At 45.0% G+C, this 22213-nt stretch overlaps 1 protein-coding gene across 1 annotated transcript in view; it reads left to right on the top strand.

Moving 5' to 3' along the window:
• LOC126195053 (tubulin beta chain-like) overlaps positions 1 to 22213 on the top strand; it is a 95505-nt gene that overhangs the window by 52747 nt on the left and 20545 nt on the right. The window contains exons 2-3 of the mRNA XM_049933500.1: positions 12049 to 12157; positions 20238 to 20490. Coding sequence (XP_049789457.1) covers positions 12049 to 12157; positions 20238 to 20490 — 362 coding nt within the window. The remainder of the gene's footprint in view (positions 1 to 12048; positions 12158 to 20237; positions 20491 to 22213) is intronic.

Genomic DNA, 22213 nt, shown 5'->3' with positions numbered 1-22213 from the left:
GTGTAGGTCTGGGAAAGACTACATCTATGTGTTTGTCCCCCCCCCCCCCCTCCCTTAACAACTTCGGATTAATTGTGACGCAGCATATCAGCAGTATTAAATGGATATAACTTTGGACATGCTTGCAAAAAAAATGGGATTAGTTTGACTATCGTCATGACATTTTACGTGCGCATGGTGCAGAGCCCATTAAATATTCGTGGAAGGTAAATCAAAACTCGGCACCTGAATGTTGTTGTAAAAGGTACCTCCTGTAAGCAAGTAAGTGGTAAAGTTCCTTGTCCTGGCCCTAGAGGGGCATCTTAGGCCCTGAGCGACCACCGTGTCATCCTCTGCCAGTGGTATCATCGGGTGCGATGCTAAAGCTGCTGCAGCTCGTTTACTTTGTCGCATGTCGATGAAATCATAAAATATGCCGTAGTTTAAATTTCGTCGCAGGCACCCAGGAGACCTGTTGACTTCGCCGCACGTAAAGGCGGTGGGCATCGATGTTAAACAGATTATCAATACACACATCAGCTGTCGGGAGTTCCCACATGTCGCTATTGCGTGGGTTCCTGCGTTTTGTGATTACAGCTGCAAGATTTTTAACACGATTGGAAAGTATCTGACCATTTGAGTCTTCATTATTGTGACCAGATGGAACTACTTTCGTCCATCTATAACTGTGGGTTCTATGTTTACTTTGGGAGAAGGCTCACCAGATTAGAACACATCTAATATTGGTTCGATTTATTACATGAATGAAGAAAAGATTTACGTAACTTTGACACGGCTTTTTGCTACAAAATTGTTTCATAATTTAAAACTAAAAGCATTAGTTGATGCACAGGTACAATGTTCAGTCTTCACTGAAGTAAAAGTGGATTAGAAACTTTAACAACGCTTTGGTCCTACATTTTAATGACACCTTCTGAAGACGTCGTGAACTGGCTTGAGCTCTTGCATGCACGACTCTCTGACCTTGCGGAAGGGCAATGGAGTGCCTCCCATTGGTTGCTGCGGGTTGCAACTGATGTTTCGATGAAATTATTCAAGTCCTTATGATTAAAAAGAAACGAAGTCTTGTGGTGCGTGAGTATAAAAATGCTACAGCCGTAGTTCTCTTCAGATTATTAGTTCACTACTCTTTATATTCCTTGGTAAGAAAACAATCGACTGAATCTCAATGTGAGCCAAAAGTCCAAACTGTTTACAAATACGTTCTTCTAGTGACAATGGAAGGTGACTTAAATAGCGTATACGGAAAATATAATTGTGCACAGTCTTTCGTGCACCAATAGAACAACAGTAGTGTGACCAACAGAGGCATTAAACATTACCGATGCGGAAAGCGAGGACTGTGCATGTGAAGTGATAACCGTTTATTAAGCTCGACTTCCTCTTGCGTACACTGTGGGTATGGTTCACGTTGGTTCAGTGGGTGCCAAGCTAGAACTTCAAAGATCAAGAGTTCACTCACCAGTCTTCCCAAAAAAATTTGTCGCCTTTCGCTACTGGCAATTATCATTAATGAAAAATGCCAAGAAGCACAGTCTATCTATGCCCGTTTTACGCTGTAGGTCCAGCTATAACTGGTTGGGTGGAACAGTTCAGTCGTCAGAGGCAGGCAAGGGTATACCATCAGCAATAGAAATATGATTAGTAATGGACTGTGGTATTCAAATCAACTTGGAGTTGGTAGAATTATTTTAGTTTCCGCATGGAAGCTGTAAGCGCTGCTGCCGGCTCACAAGTTCCTACCGCTGCTCTGTAGAATGGGGCCTGCGTGCTGCCCGTGTCTGCTGGTGGCGTGGACGGCCTTGGCCGCTTCTGAGAACTGGAAGGGCGGTCTGGTGGCTGCATCTCAACCTCTCCTGTCGTTTTTTGAACCACCACACGTCTCTCAACCAAGAGCGCGTTAATATTACAATCTAAAGACTAAACAGTAAAACCCAGTTCTGAAGAAGTGTACCTTCAAATTTCCTCTAACTTAAAAACCAAAATTAGCAAAGAAATGACAGTTGACAACAACGAGGATGAACACGACACGGCATGGCGTCTGCTGCAATTCCATTAGTGTGTAATCGTGATGTCCCAAACAAAAGCTCTTCCTCATAGTTAAACTGTTCCCGTTTCGCTACTGTGCAATATTCTGCTTCGAAACCAATCTCACCGTTCGAATGTTCTTAGAGGTCTCATGGGTCCAGTGAGAGTTAATTTGAACTGCAGTTCGCTGCTATCTACATCTACATTTATACTCCACAAGCTATCCAACGGTGTGTGGCGGAGGGCACTTTACGTGCCACTGTCATTACCTCCCTTTCAGGTTCCAGTCGCGTATGGTTCGCGGGAAGGAAGACTGCCGGAAAGCCTCCGTGCGCGCTCGTATCTCTCTAATTTTACATTCGTGATCTCCTCTGGAGGTATAAGTAGGGGGAAGCAATATATTCGATACCTCACCCAGAAACGCACCCTCTCGAAACCTGGACAGCAAGCTACACCGCGATGCAATGCGCCTCTCTTGCAGAATCTGCCGCTGGAATTCGCTAAACATCTCCGTAACGCTGTCACGGTTACCAAATAACCCTGTGACGAAACGCGCCGCTCTTCTTTGGATCTTCTCTATCTCCTCCGTCAACCCGATCTGGTACGGATCCCACACTGATGAGCAATACTCAAGTATAGGTCGAACGAGTGTTTTGTAAGCCACCTCCTTTGTTGATGGACTACATTTTCTAAGGACTCTCCCAATGAATCTCAACCTGGTACCCGTCTTACCAACAATTTTATTTGATCATACCACTACAAATCGTTCCGCACGCATATTCCCAGATATTTTACAGAAGTAACTGCTACCAGTGTTTGTTCTGCTATCATATAACCATACAATAAAGGATCCTCCTTTCTATGTATTCGCAATACATTACATTTGTCTATGTTAAGGGTCAGTTGCCACTCCTTGCACCAAGTGCCTATCCGCTGCAGATCTTCCTGCATTTCGCTACAATTTTCGAATGCTGCAACTGCTCTGTATACTACAGCATCATCCGCGAAAAGCCGCATGGAACTTCAGACGCTATCTACTAGGTCATTTATATATATTGTGAAAAGCAATGGTCCCATGACACTCCCCTGTGGCACGCCAGAGGTTACTTCAACGTCTGTAGACGTCTCTCCATTGATAACAACATGCTGTGTTCTGTTTGCTAAAAATTCTTCAATCCAGCCACACAACTGGTCTGATATTCCGTAGGTTGTTACTTTGTTTATCAGGCGACAGTGCAGAACTGTATCGAACGCCTTCCGGAAGTCAAGGAAAATAGTATCTACCTGGGAGCCTGTATCTCTTTCTGGGTTTCATGAACAAATAAAGCGAGTTAGGTCTCACACGATCGCTGTTTCCGGAATCCATGTTGATTCCTACAGATTAGATTCTGGGTTTCCAGAAACGACATGATACGTGAGCAAAAAACATGTTCTAAAATTCTAAAACAGATCGACGTCAGAGATATAGGTCTATAGTTTCGCGCATCTGCTCGACGACCCTTCTTGAAGACTGGGACTACCTGTGCTCTTTTCCAATCATTTGGAACCTTCCGTTCCTCTGGAGACTTGCGGTACACGGCTGTTAGAAGGGGGGCAAGTTCCTTCGATGGCTGTTGCTATACTCTGTGAAATGCACTGCTGCAAATTGTCCTCCTCTATGATACAGACACGGTAGTTGACTGCATGAGTACACCCACAAATCAAGAGAATGGTAGCAAATATACAGAAGAAACAAGTATTGCACATAAACGGAAGAACGAAAGAAACTGGTACGTCTGCCTAATGTCGTGTAGGGCCACTGCAAGCACGCAGAAGTGCCGTAACATGACGTGGCATGGCCTCGACTAATGTCTGAGGTAGTGCTGGAGGGAACTGACACCATGAATGCTGCAGGGCTGTCCGTAAATCCAAAAGAGTACGTGGGGGCTGAAGATCCCTCTGAACACCACGTTGCAAGACATCCCAGATATGCTCAATCATGTCTGGGGAGCTCGGTGACCAGTGGAAGTGTTTAAACTAGGAAGAGTGTTCCTGGAGCCACTCTGTAGCAATTCTGGACGAGTGGGGTGTCGCATTGTCCTGCTGGAATTACCCAAGTACGTCGGAATGCACAATGGACATGAATGGATGCAGGTGGTCAGACACGATGCTTTACATACGTGTCACCTGTTCGTCGTATCTAGAAGTATCAAGGATCTCATATCACTCAAACTGCACACGGCCCACTCCATTGAACAGCCTCCACCAGCTTGAACAGTCCCTTGCTGACATGCAGGGTCCATGGATTCATGAGGTTGTCTCCCTACCCGTACGCCTCCATCCGATCGATACAATTTGAAAACACTCGTCTGACCAGGCAACATGTTACCAGTTATCAACAATCCAGTGTCAGTGTTGCCGGGCCCAAGCGAGGCGTAAAGCTTTGTCGTGCAGTCATAAAGGGCACACGACTGGGCTTAGGCTCTGAAAGCCTATATCCATGATGTTTCGTTGAATGGTTCGCACGCTGACACGTATTGATGCTCAGCATTGAAATCTGCAGCAATTTGAGGAAGAGTTGTACTTCTGTCACGTTGAACGAATCGTTGGTTCTTGCAGGATCTTACTCCTGTCGCAACAATGTCGGAGGTGGGGTGTTTTACCGGATTCCCGATATTCACGATACACTTGTGAAATTGTCGCTATCTCGGAGATGGTGTGTCCATCGCTCGTGCGCCGACTATAGCATCAGGTTCAAATTCACTTGAATTTTAATAACCTGTCACTGTAGCAGCGGTAACCGATCAAACAACTACGCCACACATTTGTCTTGCATAGGCGTTGCTGACGGCAGCGCCGTATTATGGCTTTTTACATATTTCTGTTTTTGAATATGCAAGTCTATACCAGTTACTCTGGCGCTTTTGTGTAGCATACAGAACAAAAACGAACTGTGGTCGCATGTACGCAGTAATAATAATAAAAAACTGACGAATGTAAAAGAACAGGCATATACCATTCAGAATATCAAGAATGCAAATCAGAGTATTTAGGGATGGCGGACAGAAATTTCAATATTAGACACAAAGAACACATAAGCTGGAAGCTTGAGGATAGCTAGTGTACCTTTGCTGAAAAACATGATAAAGGACGGGAGTGGACCTACTAGTATACGAAAATTATTAGAATGAAATAGTAATTCATTAACATATCTGGAAACATTCATATAACAGACATTTTAGCCCACTGAGAATGCCTCGAAAATGAAAGAACTCGAGAAGCAAAAGGCATTTTGGTGGAACGTAATACATCAGACATCACAATTGCGAAGAAGGCATCGGACACTGCCCTCCCAAGTGACTGAATAGTCGCAAAGAAACAACGGAAAGCCGGGGCGGAGTGGCCGTGCGGTTCTAGGCGCTACAGTCTGGAACCGAGCGACCGCTACGGTCGCAGGTTCGAATCCAGCCTCGGGCATGGATTTGTGTGATGTCCTTAGGTTGGTTAGTTCTAAGTTCTAGGCGACTGATGACCTCAGAAGTTAAGTCGTATAGTGCTCAGAGCCATTTGAACCAGCCAACAACGGAAAAAAATGGCTTGAAAATATACAGCGACTCCGGCATAAACTAGTGAAAGTGATCTCAGTGGTTCTCGTCAGTGTATTTTAGTGAGCACCTGGAAAGCCTCTGCCAACTGCAAAACGCCACTTTACTTGGATCTGGACGAATTTTCCGCCCATACATGGATCACGTGATCCCGGGTTCGATTCCCGGCCGGATTGGGGAATTTCTCTGCCTGGAGACTGGGTGTTCGTGTTCTCATCATTTCATCATCATTCGTGACAATGGCTAGGTTGGACTGTGTAAAACAAATTGGGACTTTGTACGGGCGTTGATGACCGCGCAGTTTAGCGCCCCCACAAACCAAACATCATCACTTACACATCTTAGTCCTAAACGTTTGAGAAGTGTTAGGCATGTGCTGAAATACGATATCCATTTTAGTCATCTGAATTGTTCATAGCTGTAATAAAATAATAGTAATAATAGTCACTTAATTGACTAACAGCGGATATTGTTACCCTGTGAGAGAGGAGATGCGTGCTCTGACTTGGGTGAAGTTCGATCCTTACAAAGTTGTAAAATGTATAACCTGTAGCCTACCATTGTCACCGAAGGCAACACGATCCGCAGGTGGTGGAAGATTACAGCGCGCAAACCGATTAAGGCAGTCAAGCACACAGGAAGCAAGCGGCGTTAGCAGGCATTCCGCTACTTGGCGTGACGTCACGTGCACAGTATCTGCTATGTGATCGAAGGAAGGCTCCACACCCTTGTCTGTCTGGCCTGCTGATTATGAATGATGGAGCAGATTGTAGTCTGACGAGCCTATTCCATTGGCATTTTATACATTGCGGTCAGAAAAAGTCAGAAAAGCTTGTAAAGGTGTAGGGCGGGTTGCGGTGAAAAACAATGGTTGAGAAAAAAAATACTCTGCGCCTTTTCTGAGTTGATTAGCGTTAAAGTTAGCCAATTAATCTGCTGAACGCGCTAATTCAAGCGGCACACCAGATATACTGTCGTGTTCTCATATCATTGGCTAACGATAGCGCACGAGACAGCTTTCTTGATCTTTGGCTCGGGTTCTATCGTCATTGCCGTCCCATATCCAATTTCTGTACCGTTCGTGTCCATACAGGAGAGTGCCGAATCTTTCGTCTCGGGTACCATCAGTGATTAAAACATACTGCAGGGATGACAGATGTTATTGGTATACGATGTACCATCCGCCAAATACCATAGTGACTCGTGGAGTACAAATGTAGATTTAGATATGCTGGTAACAGTACGTCGTGATAAACACAAACCTTGGTGGATGTTTTCGGTGTGGCAAAGCTAGCGGACTACCTGGTACTAAAAGGGATTTGCGAATGGAAAATCAGATAGCAATTTCAAGCACGTATGCGACATTAACCATGGTATCATAGATATTATGGCCTGAACTGCGCTCCTTGTATTCATTGACAAGAAAGAATAGCGTACATTATTCGGTCGAGGTTAGTCATAACGTTTTAATTATCAACTCGAAAAAAATTCAACCACGAAACGGAGTTACGCTAGTCCCCCGGATACTCGCGTTTTTGCGGCGGCGCTTGATTGATGACTCCATATACCTCGGTTGTAAAAGTTTAAATTTAGGCTGTTCAGGAAATGTGCCACATCACCGTCAGGCTGTAAACGTCGAACACGTTTCCTCATGCAAGGAAAAGGATAGAAGTTACTCGGTGCAATGTGTGGAGAGTACGGTTCTGAGGCAAAACTTGAAAATTGGAAGAAGCAGTATATTCGACTAGCCTAGACTAAAGGAGTCCGCAGCTCGTGCTCTCGCGGTAGCGTCCTCGATTCCCGAGCACGGGGTCCCGAGTTACATTCCCGGTGGGGTTAGGGATTTTTCACCTGCCCCGAAATGACTGGGTGGTGTCATCATTCATCCCTATTAGGAAGGCAACGGCAAACTACCTCCATTAGGACCTTGCCTCGTACGGCGGTGCGGGTCTCCCGCATCGTTCGCCTACGCTCTGTCAAGAATCATGAGTCTTTATTTCCATTTCCATACTGAACGAGCTGCGAAGCGAACCCCCCACCCCACCCACCCACACCCCCCGCCCTTGGACGGTTTCCCGTGACACTTTGTTCCATCTGCCTCCTGAAACACGTGAGAATATTTGTGATGGACAGCCTCCTTACCAGCAAAATTTGTTAGTATAGTAGCGCATCATGGAAATCGTAAAATAGAAACTCAGCGCCACCTTATCCAATGATGGTCGGCACTTCTCTGAGGCTTACATTGCTGTTTTGTAATTGCGTAGACTTCAGAGGCATTTGACATAAGTTTCCTGACTATGGAACCGCATCATCATGTAGAAGTCGGGCTGAAGACGCCAGCATTTTGGCCACGGTTATCGTGGCCTTCTTAGACATCTGCGTCTTCACTCTGCAAACCACTGTGAGATGCATGGCAGAGAGTACATCCCATTGTACCAATTAGGGCTTCTTCCTGTTTCATTCACGTATGGTGCACCGGAAGAATGATTGTTTGAATGCCTCAATGTGTGCAGTAATTATTCCAATCTTATCTTCACGATCCATGTGTGAGCGATGCCTAGGGTTTGTAGTAAATTCATAGAGAAATCATTTAAAGCCGGTTCTTGAAACTTTGTTAGTAGGCTTTCTCGGGGTAGTTTACATCTCTTAAAAAGTCTTCCAGTTAAGTTTCTTCAACATCTGTGACTCTCCCACAGATTAAACAAACCAGTGACCATTCGTGCTGTCATCCTCTCTATACGTTCAACAACCCCTGTTAGTACTATGTGGTGCTGGTCCCACACACTTCAGAAATATTGTAGAAACGGTCGCACAAGTGATTCGTAAGCCATCTGCTTTATAGACCGATTGCGCTTCCTCGGTATTTTATCAAACTGATGCCTACCACCTGCTTTACCCACGACTGAATCTAAGTGATCATTCCATTTCGTATCTCTACAAAGTGTCACACCCAGGTATTTGTATGAGTTGGCCGAATCCAACAGAGACTCACTGATACTATAGTCATAGGATACTACATTTTTCGTTTTGTGAAGTGCAAAATTTTACATTCCCAGTCTCTGCACCATTTCTGGGTCTACTGGTGTTTTATCTTCGCAGAGTCACGTATATTTTGACTTACGTCTCTTCGGATTTGCTGCAGGATCCTAAAATCAACTTGACTCGATATTTCGGCGATCCAACTGGTCGCCATCTTCAGGACAATCTACATCTACATCCATACTCCGCAAGCCACCTGACGGTGTGTGGCGGAGGGTACCTTGAGTACCTCTATCGGTTCTCCCTTCTATTCCAGTCTCGTATTGCTGATTCTGCTGATGAGACCCTCTGAGAATTGACGCCAGGTAGCAAATCGACGTTCTATATAGGCCCCCGTTCACTACACGGCGCATGCTCCGCCCATCACAGTTGCTGCCTCCAAAACTGTGAGGTGGCGCCGCCCTTAGAACAACCTGGCGGCAACGATATATCGAGTCAAGGTTAGTTTAGGATCCGGCAGCAAACCCGAAGAGACTTTAAAGATTTATTACGCAGGGAAAGCCTACGAAGTCACACTTGTATTTTGTCATTACTGCTCACTGAGCGTGATGTTACGTCGCAGTTTTAAAAATGTTAGTTGTAGTTGTTCTCTTAAGGCGGAAGGATTGGGAACTTACTTGTAATAGGTCGCTACGGCTGAGGGAGTGGGATTTGCTGTTGTCTGTTGCTGTGATCGGTAGTGATCGGCGAGTGAGGCGTTGGCTCCCGTTTCCCTCCCGTTTCCCTCCTGCTGGACGCAGGCCGCAGGCTGCCCGGCGTCATTGCTCGCCGGTAGCGCTCGTGTCACGTCTTCTTGGTGCGGCATGTTGGGAGCCTGTATGGCGCAATCCTGAGTCCATCCCCTGCGTTCATGTTGTTAGGGTGTTCAGTATTTCGATGGTTTCTCTGGTCTTGGGCTTTACCAAACCTGGCTGCTCGGCAAGAACGTTGGTTTCGCGGTGTTCGGCCACTGCAGGTTTACTGTGTTTCTCTAGATGGATGTAGCGCTGGTGCTCGAATATGCGCGTTGCTACTGGCCTGCAGGCCTCACCGATGTATACTTCCGTCACACTGACATTACACCTTGTACACACCTGCATTGTGTGGGGCATCTGCCTTGTCCTTGGTGGAGCCTAGCACATCCTGGATCTTGCGGTTCCTTAGATATTACATGTGTGTACAAGGTGGAATGTCAGGCTACCAGCCCTCGGTGCTCAACAGGCCACACCAAAAAGGCGTGACGTGAGCGCTGCCGGCGAGCAACGGCCGCCGTGCGGCCTGCATCCAGCAGTACGTTACCAAAGAAGCAAGAAAACACCCGATCGCTCACTCCCTCAGCCGAACAAACAAATTCCAACCGTCCTATCCGGTTAACTAACAGACTAAAATATTTTGGACTAACCCTAAACTAGCCATTAACGTGGAAAGCTCACTTACTAACCATCCAACAGAAAGCTCACAATAGACTAAAACGTTTGATTCGTACGTCTGACATGTTGAACTTGAGGAGTACACCCCTTCATTGTTTTCACACACACACACACACACACACACACACACACACACACACACACCTGGTCTGACCCATCGTCTGCTATGCAAATCCTGCATGGATCTCTGGCCCACCAAAATTCTAGAAGTCAATCTAAACCCTTCAACACCATGCACTCCGTCTCGCTTTCAGCATCTGTTAAAATATCAAGATTCTCACACTTCCTCACCCATATCTAACAAATCTGCATCCCCTATACCATCTGCAAGCTAGAGTCCAATAACCCTATGTTATCTCCTCTGATCACCAACTCTGGTATGCTGCCGCACCTTCTCTGCACCTACATACTCTCCATATTCAATTCCAACGTAACTTCAACCAACTCCCTCTCCTGGACATGAGATCTACCCTCATACCTCTTCTATCAACTTTAACTCGTTCCCAACTATCAATCAGGGCTTCTCTCTCCTTTTCCCTCCCCATCCATCCCCATCCCTTTCCTCTTCCAACCAGTACCCTACCCCACAACACAGTATTCCCCATCCTGTCTTTATCATTCTCTGTATTGCCATTGTCCATCTCAACTCCTACCTGTCACCTCTATAGTTTTCGTATCTAACAATCCCATCTTTTTGCCCACACCCCTAACCCTATGAAACGTATTTTCTTCCACAGTACTTCTATCCACTGTAGATCCTTCAGATTTTACGCAGAAGTAACCTGTTTCAGTGTTTTTTTATAGAAGAATCTGACCACGCTGCAGTTTTTAATTGTATTTTTCGTCCTTTTTGGTGTCCGTCTTTAATCTTTTTAATTTAAAAAGCGATAAACACTCCTGTGTGTTCTCAACTTTTTTATGTATTTAAGAATGCTCTTTGCTGAAGGTCAGAGTATTTACCGTTGACCCCTGTACCACTCACTCTTATGGGTCCAGGGGGATAAAATAACAAAGAAAAAACCTATATAATGCACCAGTAGACCAAGAAGAAAACAATTTAGCCGTGGACGAACCGTTGGTTTCTCTAGTACAGTTTTCCACATTATGAGCGAGGTGGCGCAGTGGTTACACTGGACTCGCATTCAGGACGACGACGGTTCAATCTTTAGGTTTTCCGTGATTTCCCTAAATCGCTCCAGGCAAATGCCGCGATGGTTCCTTTCAAAGGGCACGGCCGACTTCCTTCCCCGTCCTTCCCTAATCCGATGAGACCGATGACCTCGCTGTCTGGTCTCCTTCCCCAAACCAACCAACCACATTATGACGCGGTTCCGTACTCAGAAAAATATTTGTTACTTTGTCCGAGGGTGATGCTGATACAGCGAGCACTCGCCCATCGCAACCAGGTGACTAAAGAAACCATTAGAATCTGGCAGGTTTCCGTAACCACCTAGGTTCGGCATGCTTTCTGAGTCGGAACCCAGCGGGCGACGTTCTCTGTCGTGTTCAAAATGTCCCGCGGGGTACTGAAAACTGGTTCATGACTGATTTTTCACTTTCGTCCGTTATCGCCTAGATTCTGAAACACTGGTTTTAGAGCACTGGGGTCTCCACTTCTTGTGATACCCGTTGCTTGATGGTGCATTGATGTCGCACACTTCCATCACCTCAGCATGGGTTGTTGCAGCGTTGATCCCCAATAAATGCAACATACGAATTACCACGCAATGTTCCAGTTTCTCGGTGGGCGGCCCTATTCTGTTTCTACCTCTAGCGGCATCCTAGGGTACTGTCTCGCGGGAATTTGTGTTCACCACGATTTGCATGTACTAGCAAACAATATATTTACATTTACTTTTTTCTTTACTTTCGAAGTGGTAATTGAATCTGAGTACCCCTCATAGACGTAAGGAAGGTATTAATTACGCGTCCAAATCGTACCTTTGCTTATACCAAGTACTACAGTTTCTTGTGTGTTGCTGTTTCAGTTCTGGGAGGTAATCTCGGAGGAGCATGGCATCGACCCCAGCGGCGTCTACCGTGGCAACTCCGACCTGCAGCTGGAACGCATCAGCGTCTACTACAACGAGGCCTCGGGTGAGTTGCCTGTTATCTTACGAGCCGACATCAGAACTAACACCATGTAAATAATAACCATTCCCTGACGGTGTAACGCAGCAGCAAGTACGCTAATGTTCAGAAAAACACCACCTTGAACGACAGGAGAGGACGTTGATATTCACAGGAAATGTGTATCTGTATGTTCTGCAAAAATAATTAGCATTTGAACCATGGCGGCCAGCGGGTTCGAGGTCAACATAACTATCGCGACGCAGCGCCACCTACCGGTAAAATGTGCCTGCGGCTTTCGTCGCTGCAAACAGAAGGTAATGCATCACTGTGAATCGAGTAGAGGTACAGGATGTCTCGCAGACGTATGCGCGAACCGTACCGTCAAATCAGCAAGGGCGAATTACTGGCATGAGAGAATGTAATGCATACATCCGGGAGAGTGTATCGGCAGTGCAACGGGTGTGTGCAGAATGGTTGATCGAAGGCCATAGAACACGACGAGGTGGGTCAATTCGCCTCTCATACCACCCGCCGAGAAAATATACCTTACCCGAATGGCTTTGCAGGGAAAATCTGCGTCCTTCTTGGCTCTGACGCGACAGTGGAATAGTGTAACACATGGTACAGTATCAGGGGTGACACTCCGTAGCCGTTTATTACGGTATGGATTACGTGCACATCGTTCACTTTTCCGTCTACCTTCGATGAATGTGCAGAAACATGCTAGACGGCAATGATACGTGGAACGACGTTGGGAACAGTAATTGTATCAGCTAGTGTTTTTGAACGAATACAGGTTCTGTTTCATTGAAAAAGACGGCCGCATTTTGGTTTGCCGCAGACAGGAGGAGCGGTATCAGAGTGACTGCATTTGCACAAAACAGACATTGTCACCTGAAGGCCTTATGTTGTGAGGTGCTATTGGGTACAACCGTAAATGTTGGTGCGTATCCAGTGTGACCTACGTGAATGACATCCTGCGACCCGTAGCCATATCCTTCTGCACAAACCAGACGCCATTTTTCAGCAAGCCTATGCACGACCACACGTTGCTGCATGAAGACGTGCCTTCTTGGTGTCACAGGATGTCAGCCTTTTTCCCTGCCCCACCACGTCACCAGACCTGACACCAATCAAAACGTGTGGGATATGGTGAAACGACGGGCGCAGCCCTGTAACCTAATGCCAACCAACACATATGAGCTTTGGAACCGAGTGAATGAAGCACGGATGGCTAAACCATAGGACGCCAATCGCGCCTTACACGTGTCGATGTCTCCACGCATGGAAAAATTTCAGGACCCATGGTCTACCCCATGCCTACTAGGCAACAGGACACATGCTGAACCGAAGTGACTGAAGTGCTAATTATTTCTGCAAAACATTATAATCTACATGTCCTGTGAATATGAACGTCCTATCTCTAGTTCAAGGAGTTATGTTTTTCTGAACATCAGCGTACTTAAAGAGAAGTTATCTGTTAATCAGCAGAAACTGAACATGTTAAGCTACAATTCTTTTAGAGAGCAAATTTTTCAGAAGGACGAACATGTTAAGCAAAGTTACTTGGGTTTTAAGTACGCTACATCAGTGCTGGAATACTAAGTAGCTTGTGAGTAAATGGGTAGAAATTTTTGATTAGGCTAATCTTATTCACATCACGATTATACTGGCTCGTGGAAAGATTTGACAAATAATGGAGCTGATAATGTGGAGAGGTATAATATTTCAATTTTGAACAGTATTTTTTTAAATATACATATTAACATACAAGCTTAGCGCCCGCTGCTTCGCTCGTGTTTGCGTAGTAATTAAAATGTAAATAATTCTATAAACATACTTTAGGCCTACTGAAAAATTAATAAAATAAGTCGTTCCTTTTTGTGTACAATTTTGACAAAGCCAATTTGTCGTATCGCCTGTCAAATAGCTTTCTTTTAGTTCACAAATTGCAGGAATTTCAAACGTTTTACGTTATTTGGTGCCGTAGAAGCATGGTCTTTTTCGAATGTATTTCTGACCAAAAAGAGATTCATGCAGGTGGAGTGGGAGAGTTTTGCTAATCCTGCCTTTTGATTTCTTGAGGTGACACTTCCGTAGAAACTTCCATCCACTAACAAAACAACAAACATAATCTTGTGCAAACCAAATGACCTACTCTCTGTATAAGCTGCCAATCTTTGCTACAACTGGTTTAATTTAGTTTCATACAGCGAACTGAAAGAAGACAAATATGGTGTTTATGTAGCTGTTAGCGCCAGTCTTACATCCGGTGCCGAATTACCTCACCTTGGGGACTGAATGTCTATAAACATTCAAATACATACCTAATTATATGTAACAGAGACGTCAAATATCAATGTTCGTAGATTTAGCTTTAAAAATGGTTTAGTAGATACTTAATACTTTATTTTCACCCACTATTTAACTACCGTAGGGTTGAGTTTCCGAAAATACTGAAGCACGTATCTTTTTATTTATGGCCGACAAAGCAAATACCAATTATCGTAGTTGTAGCTTCAAAACTTAGTTAAAAGCGACAGTTTTAAAGAGCCATTCATTATCTATTTCACCCCCTTAGTGGCGGAATTTCGAAAGATCCCTCCTTAGACGATGCCTAAAATATAAGATCGACATCTCCAAATTTCAAGTTTCTGTCCTTAACGGTTTGCGCTGGGCAGGCAGGCAGTCACTGAGGAAGTTTGTTATATATCGAGAATAAAGCCAAACGGACATTACTTCCGCGGCTATTAAGGACCTTAAAGTCCTGTCGCTGTGACAGATTCGAATAGCGTTCCCTCAGTGTCTTGCGTAACTGCAGTTTTGAGCGTCCTGTTTGCTGGGCGGGGTCAACACGGTGCACATCAGGAAAGTTGCCTGGAGATAAGGCGTAACTAAGTCCTATACGATGTGACGTCTAAACAGAGTAGCAGTTACGACCTCGAAGAAAGGTTAGAGGTTAGCTTTTAGTAGTTTGCTAGATGAAACGAGAAACTGAAATCGTAGAGTACATTTTCTGATACTTATAAAGGGAAATGGAATGATATGCAAAATTATGCGGTCTGCAGCGCTGTGGCCTGGTTGTATGGATCGGTACGGCAAATGGGATTCAGAGGCGGCTGCCGCGAGGAAGCCCTTAATCTGATACACAGCTTCCGCTGCTCGCTTTCTGGCCTTACTGTTGGTAGGCTTCTGCAGACGGTGCACCACCAGCACCGTTCAATAAGTCTGCTGCCAAAGACGTGCAAAAATTCTTCTCAACGAGAACTGAACAGTAATCGCTGGCTGTCATCTCTAGCTTTATAATCTATCTTACAGCAATATGCTTGTAGGATTGATAGCGTCAGATGGCAAGTGTCTTTTTCAGTCCTTTAATATTCACAGTATTCTGGCTTACAACGTTTCAAAAAGTTAACTATACATACGTTAGTACATACTCGATGTTATCACTTACCGCTGAAGTTTATTTTATTGGCTTTATTGAGTTGATTAGCCACCTACGTGGCAAGACATGAAGGAAATACCTGAAATAAATGGACAGTTACAATAGTTCAATAATAAACAAATACAGCAAATGTGTTAAGATTTCAGGATCATTTTTTGTGTTACGTCCTATGGGACCAAACTGCTGAAGTTATCGGTTCCTAGGCGAACCGTGGCAGGACGCCTTAGAACGCGCGGCTTCAAAATCATTGCTTCATGCTCATAAACGTCTTACGTAGCTTCTTAATACTCAGTGCATTAAAATATCTTCGTGCTGATAGTGCAGGGACAGGGGTAGGAAACTGAAGTTTCAGAAGACTGGCGTTAGTTAGTAATGCTGTTGACAGAGCTTTGAAATACAGAGCGGTTTAGGTGTTCTTCACCACAGCCACGCTGAGATAGTTTGATAAGAAAATGGTCCTTACATATTGGTAGTGATCAAACACCATGTGGGCTATAAAGATTAATAATTCCCACCAGCACCTGAGATCTTGGCCGTATATGTTATGGCCAGACGAAACAACTGGCCACTACTGTGAGTTCTTTGTGTACTCTGATGGAGATTTCATTTTTAACTCCAACAGACAGTTCTGTAATACAGGAGAGCGTCGAATATTTACAACTTTCATTGACTATGAAAGTATCACTTGATGCATACCATAACAAGTTACCCACTTGAACTAAAACATTCAACTTCAGTTAAAGTACATGTTCATATCAAACTTTGATTACTGTTCCTTAACGACGCCGTGGACTGCTGAAGATCAGGCACAAACTGTGCGATCTGTTATTGACCTCAGTGCGAGGATGCTGCAGTGCTGGGAGAGGGGTGTGATCTTCAGGAGCACTTCCCATCCACTGTTGCGGATTCAGCAGTTCTCGTTAACGATGATGGTACTGAATTGCTTTGCAGACTACGGTGTGGCACCGCGATCTCTGGATGCTACCACAGTATACTTGGTTGTGAAATGGCGTAGTGTCTCGCCCTTGTCGCCTTAGATAATCTCCACTTGTTTCTGATGAAGTGCTTTACTTTGTGAACAATGTGTCCCAACGATACTAGATCATCTCTTTAAATACCTATCTTCGCAAGAGCATCTGCTATTTCATAGTTTGTGCGCGTTCTTTTCTCTGGTTTATCCAACAGATGCGATGTGGTGTCACTTTTTAGTTAGCCAACGCACACCACTCAGAATAAATAAGTTACTGTGTGGTTTGTGTCCTTAAAGTTTTCAAGTAAGATGATTGCGTATTTGGTCGGACAGAATGACATTGTCTGTTAAATGGGCGTAGCTTGCTGCTTGAAAGATGGAAGTGAGCTTCATACTCTACATCTACATTTATACTCCGCAAGCCACCCAACGGTGTGTGGCGGAGGGCACTTTACGCGCCGCTGTCATTACCTCCCTTTCCTGTCCCAGTCGCGGGAAGAAAGACTGCCGGAAAGCCTCCGTGCGCGATCGAATCTCTCTAATTTTACATTCGTGATCTCCTCGGGAGGTATAAATAGGGGGAAGCAATATATTAGATACCTCATCCAGAAACGCACCCTCTCAAAACCTGGACAGCAAGCTACACCGCGATGCAGAGCGCCTCTTGCAGAGTCTGCTACTTGAGTTTGCTAAACATCTCCGTAACGCTATCACGCTTACCAAATAACCTTGTGACGAACGCGCTGCTCTTCTTTGGATCTTCTCTATCTCCTCCGGCAACCCGACCTGGTACGGATCCCACACTGATGAGCAATACTAAAGTATAGGTCGAACGAGTGTTTGCATCATTATTGAGTTTCTGGTTGGCTATTGGTTTTCAAAACGCGTTTGGAAGGTTTAAACCTCCATTACGTGAATACGTGTGTGTGTGTGTGTGTGTGTGTGTGTGTGTGTGTGTGTGTGTGTGTGTGTGTGTATTAATATGGCACTCGAAAGTGTTGAGTTAAGAATCTGCGGTAAACTGACGCACTGTCTAGTGGAGAAACAACACTTTCAGTACATGTCTCTGTAGAGTTCTTTGACTAATGATCGACAGTAAATGTAAATGTGGAAGCAAAATAACTAGTACAGAATACCTCCAGTGGTAACAGGCTCCTTTTCCTGTTCTGTTGTAAACAAAGATGGCACCCTGAACGTAATACTTGCAAAGGACATAAAGCAAAAACGGAAACACTACTTCGAATTTACTGAATAGGAGGAGGTAGAGAGCTTAGCCAAGATAGTTATAAAATACTATTTTCTAGGTAACCTATTTTGGTAAAACTTAAGTTACCATCTTCAGATCTGTAATAAAATGAAGACGTGCTACAAACTGTTATACAAATAATGCACCATCAACGCATAGTAGCAGCAACTGACAACGTACCTTCAAAAAGGTTATCACAAACATCTTGTACCATCTACACACAATCTTCTATTGAATTTCCAGGTACATAAAACGTGAAATGAGCGATGCGTTGGCACGTCGAAATTAAAATTACTATGTACATTACAATTCGCCAAAACCTCGTACCCATAGCATAACGCGTCATGCCTTGCAGGGCGCCACGAGACTGCCAATAACCAATGCATGAGACGAACAGAACAAAAGTAAAACAGGAGTCGCTGTAATACATAGATTCTGTAAGTAAACTTAGCTTTAAAACAGGAAAAATAATGATATAACAATGACTGATTGATAACAGCAATCAGTAAATATAACACTGCTTGACAGTTGCTACGGACCAGCCGACATTTGATACCGAACACCCGCAGGGACAGCAAACGGAAATGCAGAGGGCGGGACGTGTTAACTACGGTCTGTATACATTTGACAGTTCATACAGTAGTGTTTGACGAAGGTTCTTGTGGAACCGATTAGTGCAAGATTCCGTGTTACGGCACTATATCTTAGATATCATTTTAGAACTTAACGATGGTTGACAAGCAGTTGGATGGCTGTGTGAACAAAAGCGCCATCTTGCGATTAAAAAAGGCCGCTGAAGATGAAAATGCAATGCGTACCGCAGCAAGAGGATTGATTGATACGTAGCCCTAGTGGCGAAAATGAACGGACGTTTCACTCTTAGGCAAATCGCTGCGGACCTTGCGACCGCTATTGGCACACGTGTCTGCCAGAACCACTAAGCGGCGATTGAACCATGCTGGTTCATATACTCGGAAGCCTGTCAAATTCTGCCCACTTCAATCATGCTGTCGACAGTTCCTTGGTGTAGGGGGCACGTGGGTTGGGGTCAGCAACAGTGGTCCAGAGTGATATTCTCAGACGAATCCCGCTTCACAGTGGCAAGTGATTGTGGCCACGAGTAGTGTGGAAAAAGAAAGGAACATTTCACATATCACGGAAGATTCACGTCATCGGTATGGGATAGGCGTCACGATGCGGGCAGGCATTATGCACAATGAGCAAACACCGCTGCATATGTTTACGCAATGTACCGTACAGCACGGAAGGAGATTATTCTTGTCCGTTTGTTTAGGGGTGCGGTAGGCCCATCTTTCTGTTTATGGCCGCGCGGGATTAGGCGAGCGGTATAGGCGCTGCCTGCAGTCATCGATTGTGCGGCTGGACCCGGCGGAGGTTAGTCCTCCCTCGGGCATAGATGTGTGTGTGTGTGTGTGTGTGTGTGTGTGTGTGTGTGTGTGTGTGTGTGTGTGTGTGTATTTGTCCTTAGGATAATTTAGGTTATGTAGTGTGTAAGCATAGGTACTGATGACCTTAGCAGTTACGTCCCATAAGATCTCACACACACTTTCTGTTCATGGCCGAAAATACCCGCCCATATAGGACCGCTGAGATGTTGGACGCAGTGGCAAGTTAGGATACTGAACGTGTTGGACGACGTACGTACTCCCAACACCTCAACTCCAATACAGCAAGCCCGAGTTCCTTGGCACATCTGTTTTTCAACGGAACACCCACCTTCCCCGAATCGTGCAAGAACTGAAAACCGCCTTGAGAAAAGAGTGAGACAATATTCCCCACGGGCTTGCTAAGTTGCATTCATATAAGAGGTGTAAAATGTGCATTAATGCCCGATGAAGGCATATTCCTCTCTGAGAACAGATATGGACCTTCATGCTGTGATCGTGACCCGTGTTAACATGGACGTTATTTATGTCTGTTATCTTGTTTTCCTATATGGTGAAATCTAACTTTTTCATTAGAAATAAACAATTTCATCTGTTACGTATGTTTCATTCCTCCATTGTCCGTGATTGTTGGACAAGAATAAAGTCTCTTCCGTAGCAATTTTCAAGCTATGTACTTACGAACATATATGAACATACTATGTATCAGTACCGGTATTGGTGAATTTATATATAAAAGTTAATATGCTCCGGAATGGCATCAGAACACGTTACAATTATCTCTGAGCCTTTGTAATAACATTTTAGTACATTTAAAAAAAGTAAAAAACTAAGCATCTCCCGAACAGGCCATGAAGGCCCAACGGTACCGACCGTCCGCCGTTTCATCCTCAACCCACAGGCGTCACTGTATGCTGATACACCGTATGTCAGTTTTTGAGACCGAATTAGTACATTTAAGTCTTTATAAGTGTGTGTGTGTGTGTGTGTGTGTGTGTGTGTGTGTGTGTGTGTCGGTAACGAGTTTGTCTGCGCAGTGGCGAGCCCATCGTGCGATGGCGGCGGCAAGTACGTGCCGAGGGCCATCCTGCTCGATCTGGAGCCCGGCACGATGGACGCGGTGCGTTGCGGACCCTACGGGCAGCTCTTCCGGCCAGACAACTTCGTTTTCGGCCAGAGTGGCGCCGGCAACAACTGGGCCAAGGGACACTACACGGAGGGCGCAGAGCTCGTCGACTCTGTGCTGGACGTGGTGCGCAAGGAGGCCGAGAACTGCGATTGTCTCCAGGGGTGAGTACACGCCTCCGACGCAGCTACTGAAGTCCCTTGCATCAGTCCTCTTATCTTGTTTGACGTGACCCGCAACGACTCCCTCCCTTGCACCAATCTCTCCATCTCACAGATGCACTTGCAGCCAACGTCCTATCGTGTTCCAGCATATGTCCTACTAGCTTTGAAGGTGTGGCCTTTGTGGTGCAATCAGTACGTTGACGACACTGGGCTGAGATCTGCTAATTCACGGAGTAAGAAAGATACGGCCTCCTAGGACCGTTAGCAGGAGTATCTTGAAAAAGTTTCATATGAGCGCACACTCCGCTGCACAGTGAAAATCTCATTCTAGAGAGCAGTAGTTAGCTGGCCTCAAAGAAAGTGAACACACTTCCATATACAATTTAAGAACACTTCATTTTTCAATAATTAAATCCTACTCGGAGAAAAGTCTTACAGCGCTTTTCGCATATCAAAGATTACTCTGCCCCTCTATACGTTACACCTTTCCAATAACTCATAGTGTCTGTGCTTTCTGCTTTTTCCAACGATACACAGATAAAAGCATGGCGATGAGAGACGAATGTGAGACAGCACTCATCCCTTCCAGACAAAAAAATGTTAACTGTCCCTCGTTGCGACTCAAGCAACTAGACACCTTATTCACCTTCAGACACGAGTGTAAGACGGAACTTGTTCCTCTGCATATACTGACAAACAGAAATAATGTTATTCGTTGCTACTACTAGAAACAAATTCTACAGACTGTTTACTACAGGGTGTCCAGAAAATGACTCCCTGATTTAAAAATTAAATATCTCGAAAACAAAGATCGATAGAGGAATGCAGTAAACGGTATGTTTATTGTGAAAGCTGTAAGACGTTTTTACAGCACTTTGAAATAATAGTTACAAAAGCTGCTAACAGATGACGCTGTAATCGCCATACGTAATGCCTAGTATAGTGATCCGAAGCCCAGAGCGATCAGTTCCACTATTGAAACGTGAAAGGAGTTTAGCGTACCGAAGGAAGAGATGAAAACCATGTACTCCATTGAACAACGCGTTTTTCTGCTGCTAGAGTACCACAGGTTAGAAGAGTCCTACGGCAACAAGGCGAAGTTTTCGAGCACGATTTAATGTTCCGAAAGGACCCGATGCGAAAACCATTCGTACGCTCATCGAAAAATTTCAACGAACAGGCAGCGTAACTGATCTAGTGGGGCATGTTGGCCGCAAGCAAACCGCAGTTACGCCTGAAAATATCGCCACAGTTTCTGGAATTATTCAGCGAAATCCAATGTCATCCGTCCGTAGAATTGCATCTGAGACTGGTTTGAAGCGTTCCAGCACGCAGAAAATACTGAGAAAGAGCCTACACATGTTTCCATTCAAAATTCAAACGCACCAGGCCGTACCCGTACAAGCTGTGCAACAAAGGATTGCCTTTGCTAATCAGATGCTCACAATGATTGATAGTGAAGGATTTGGTGTTGGCTGCATCTGGATTACAGATGAAGCACACTTCCACCTGAATGGATACGTGAATAAGCAGAACTGGCGATTTTGGGGTTCCGAAAAGCCATATTGGTGTGTAGCGAAACCCCTGTATTCTCCTAAAGTTACTGTTTGGGCTGCAGTATGCAGCAGAGGCATTATTGGCCCTTTTTTCATTCGAGAAACGGTCACTGGTGCACGTTACGTTGCAATTTTGGAACAATTTGTCGCCACACGGCAAGCGTTAG

This window comes from Schistocerca nitens, chromosome 7 (genome assembly GCF_023898315.1).
Source record: "Schistocerca nitens isolate TAMUIC-IGC-003100 chromosome 7, iqSchNite1.1, whole genome shotgun sequence".
In the NCBI taxonomy this organism is placed as follows: domain Eukaryota; kingdom Metazoa; phylum Arthropoda; class Insecta; order Orthoptera; family Acrididae; genus Schistocerca; species Schistocerca nitens.
This window is presented reverse-complemented; position numbering and strand designations above follow the sequence as displayed.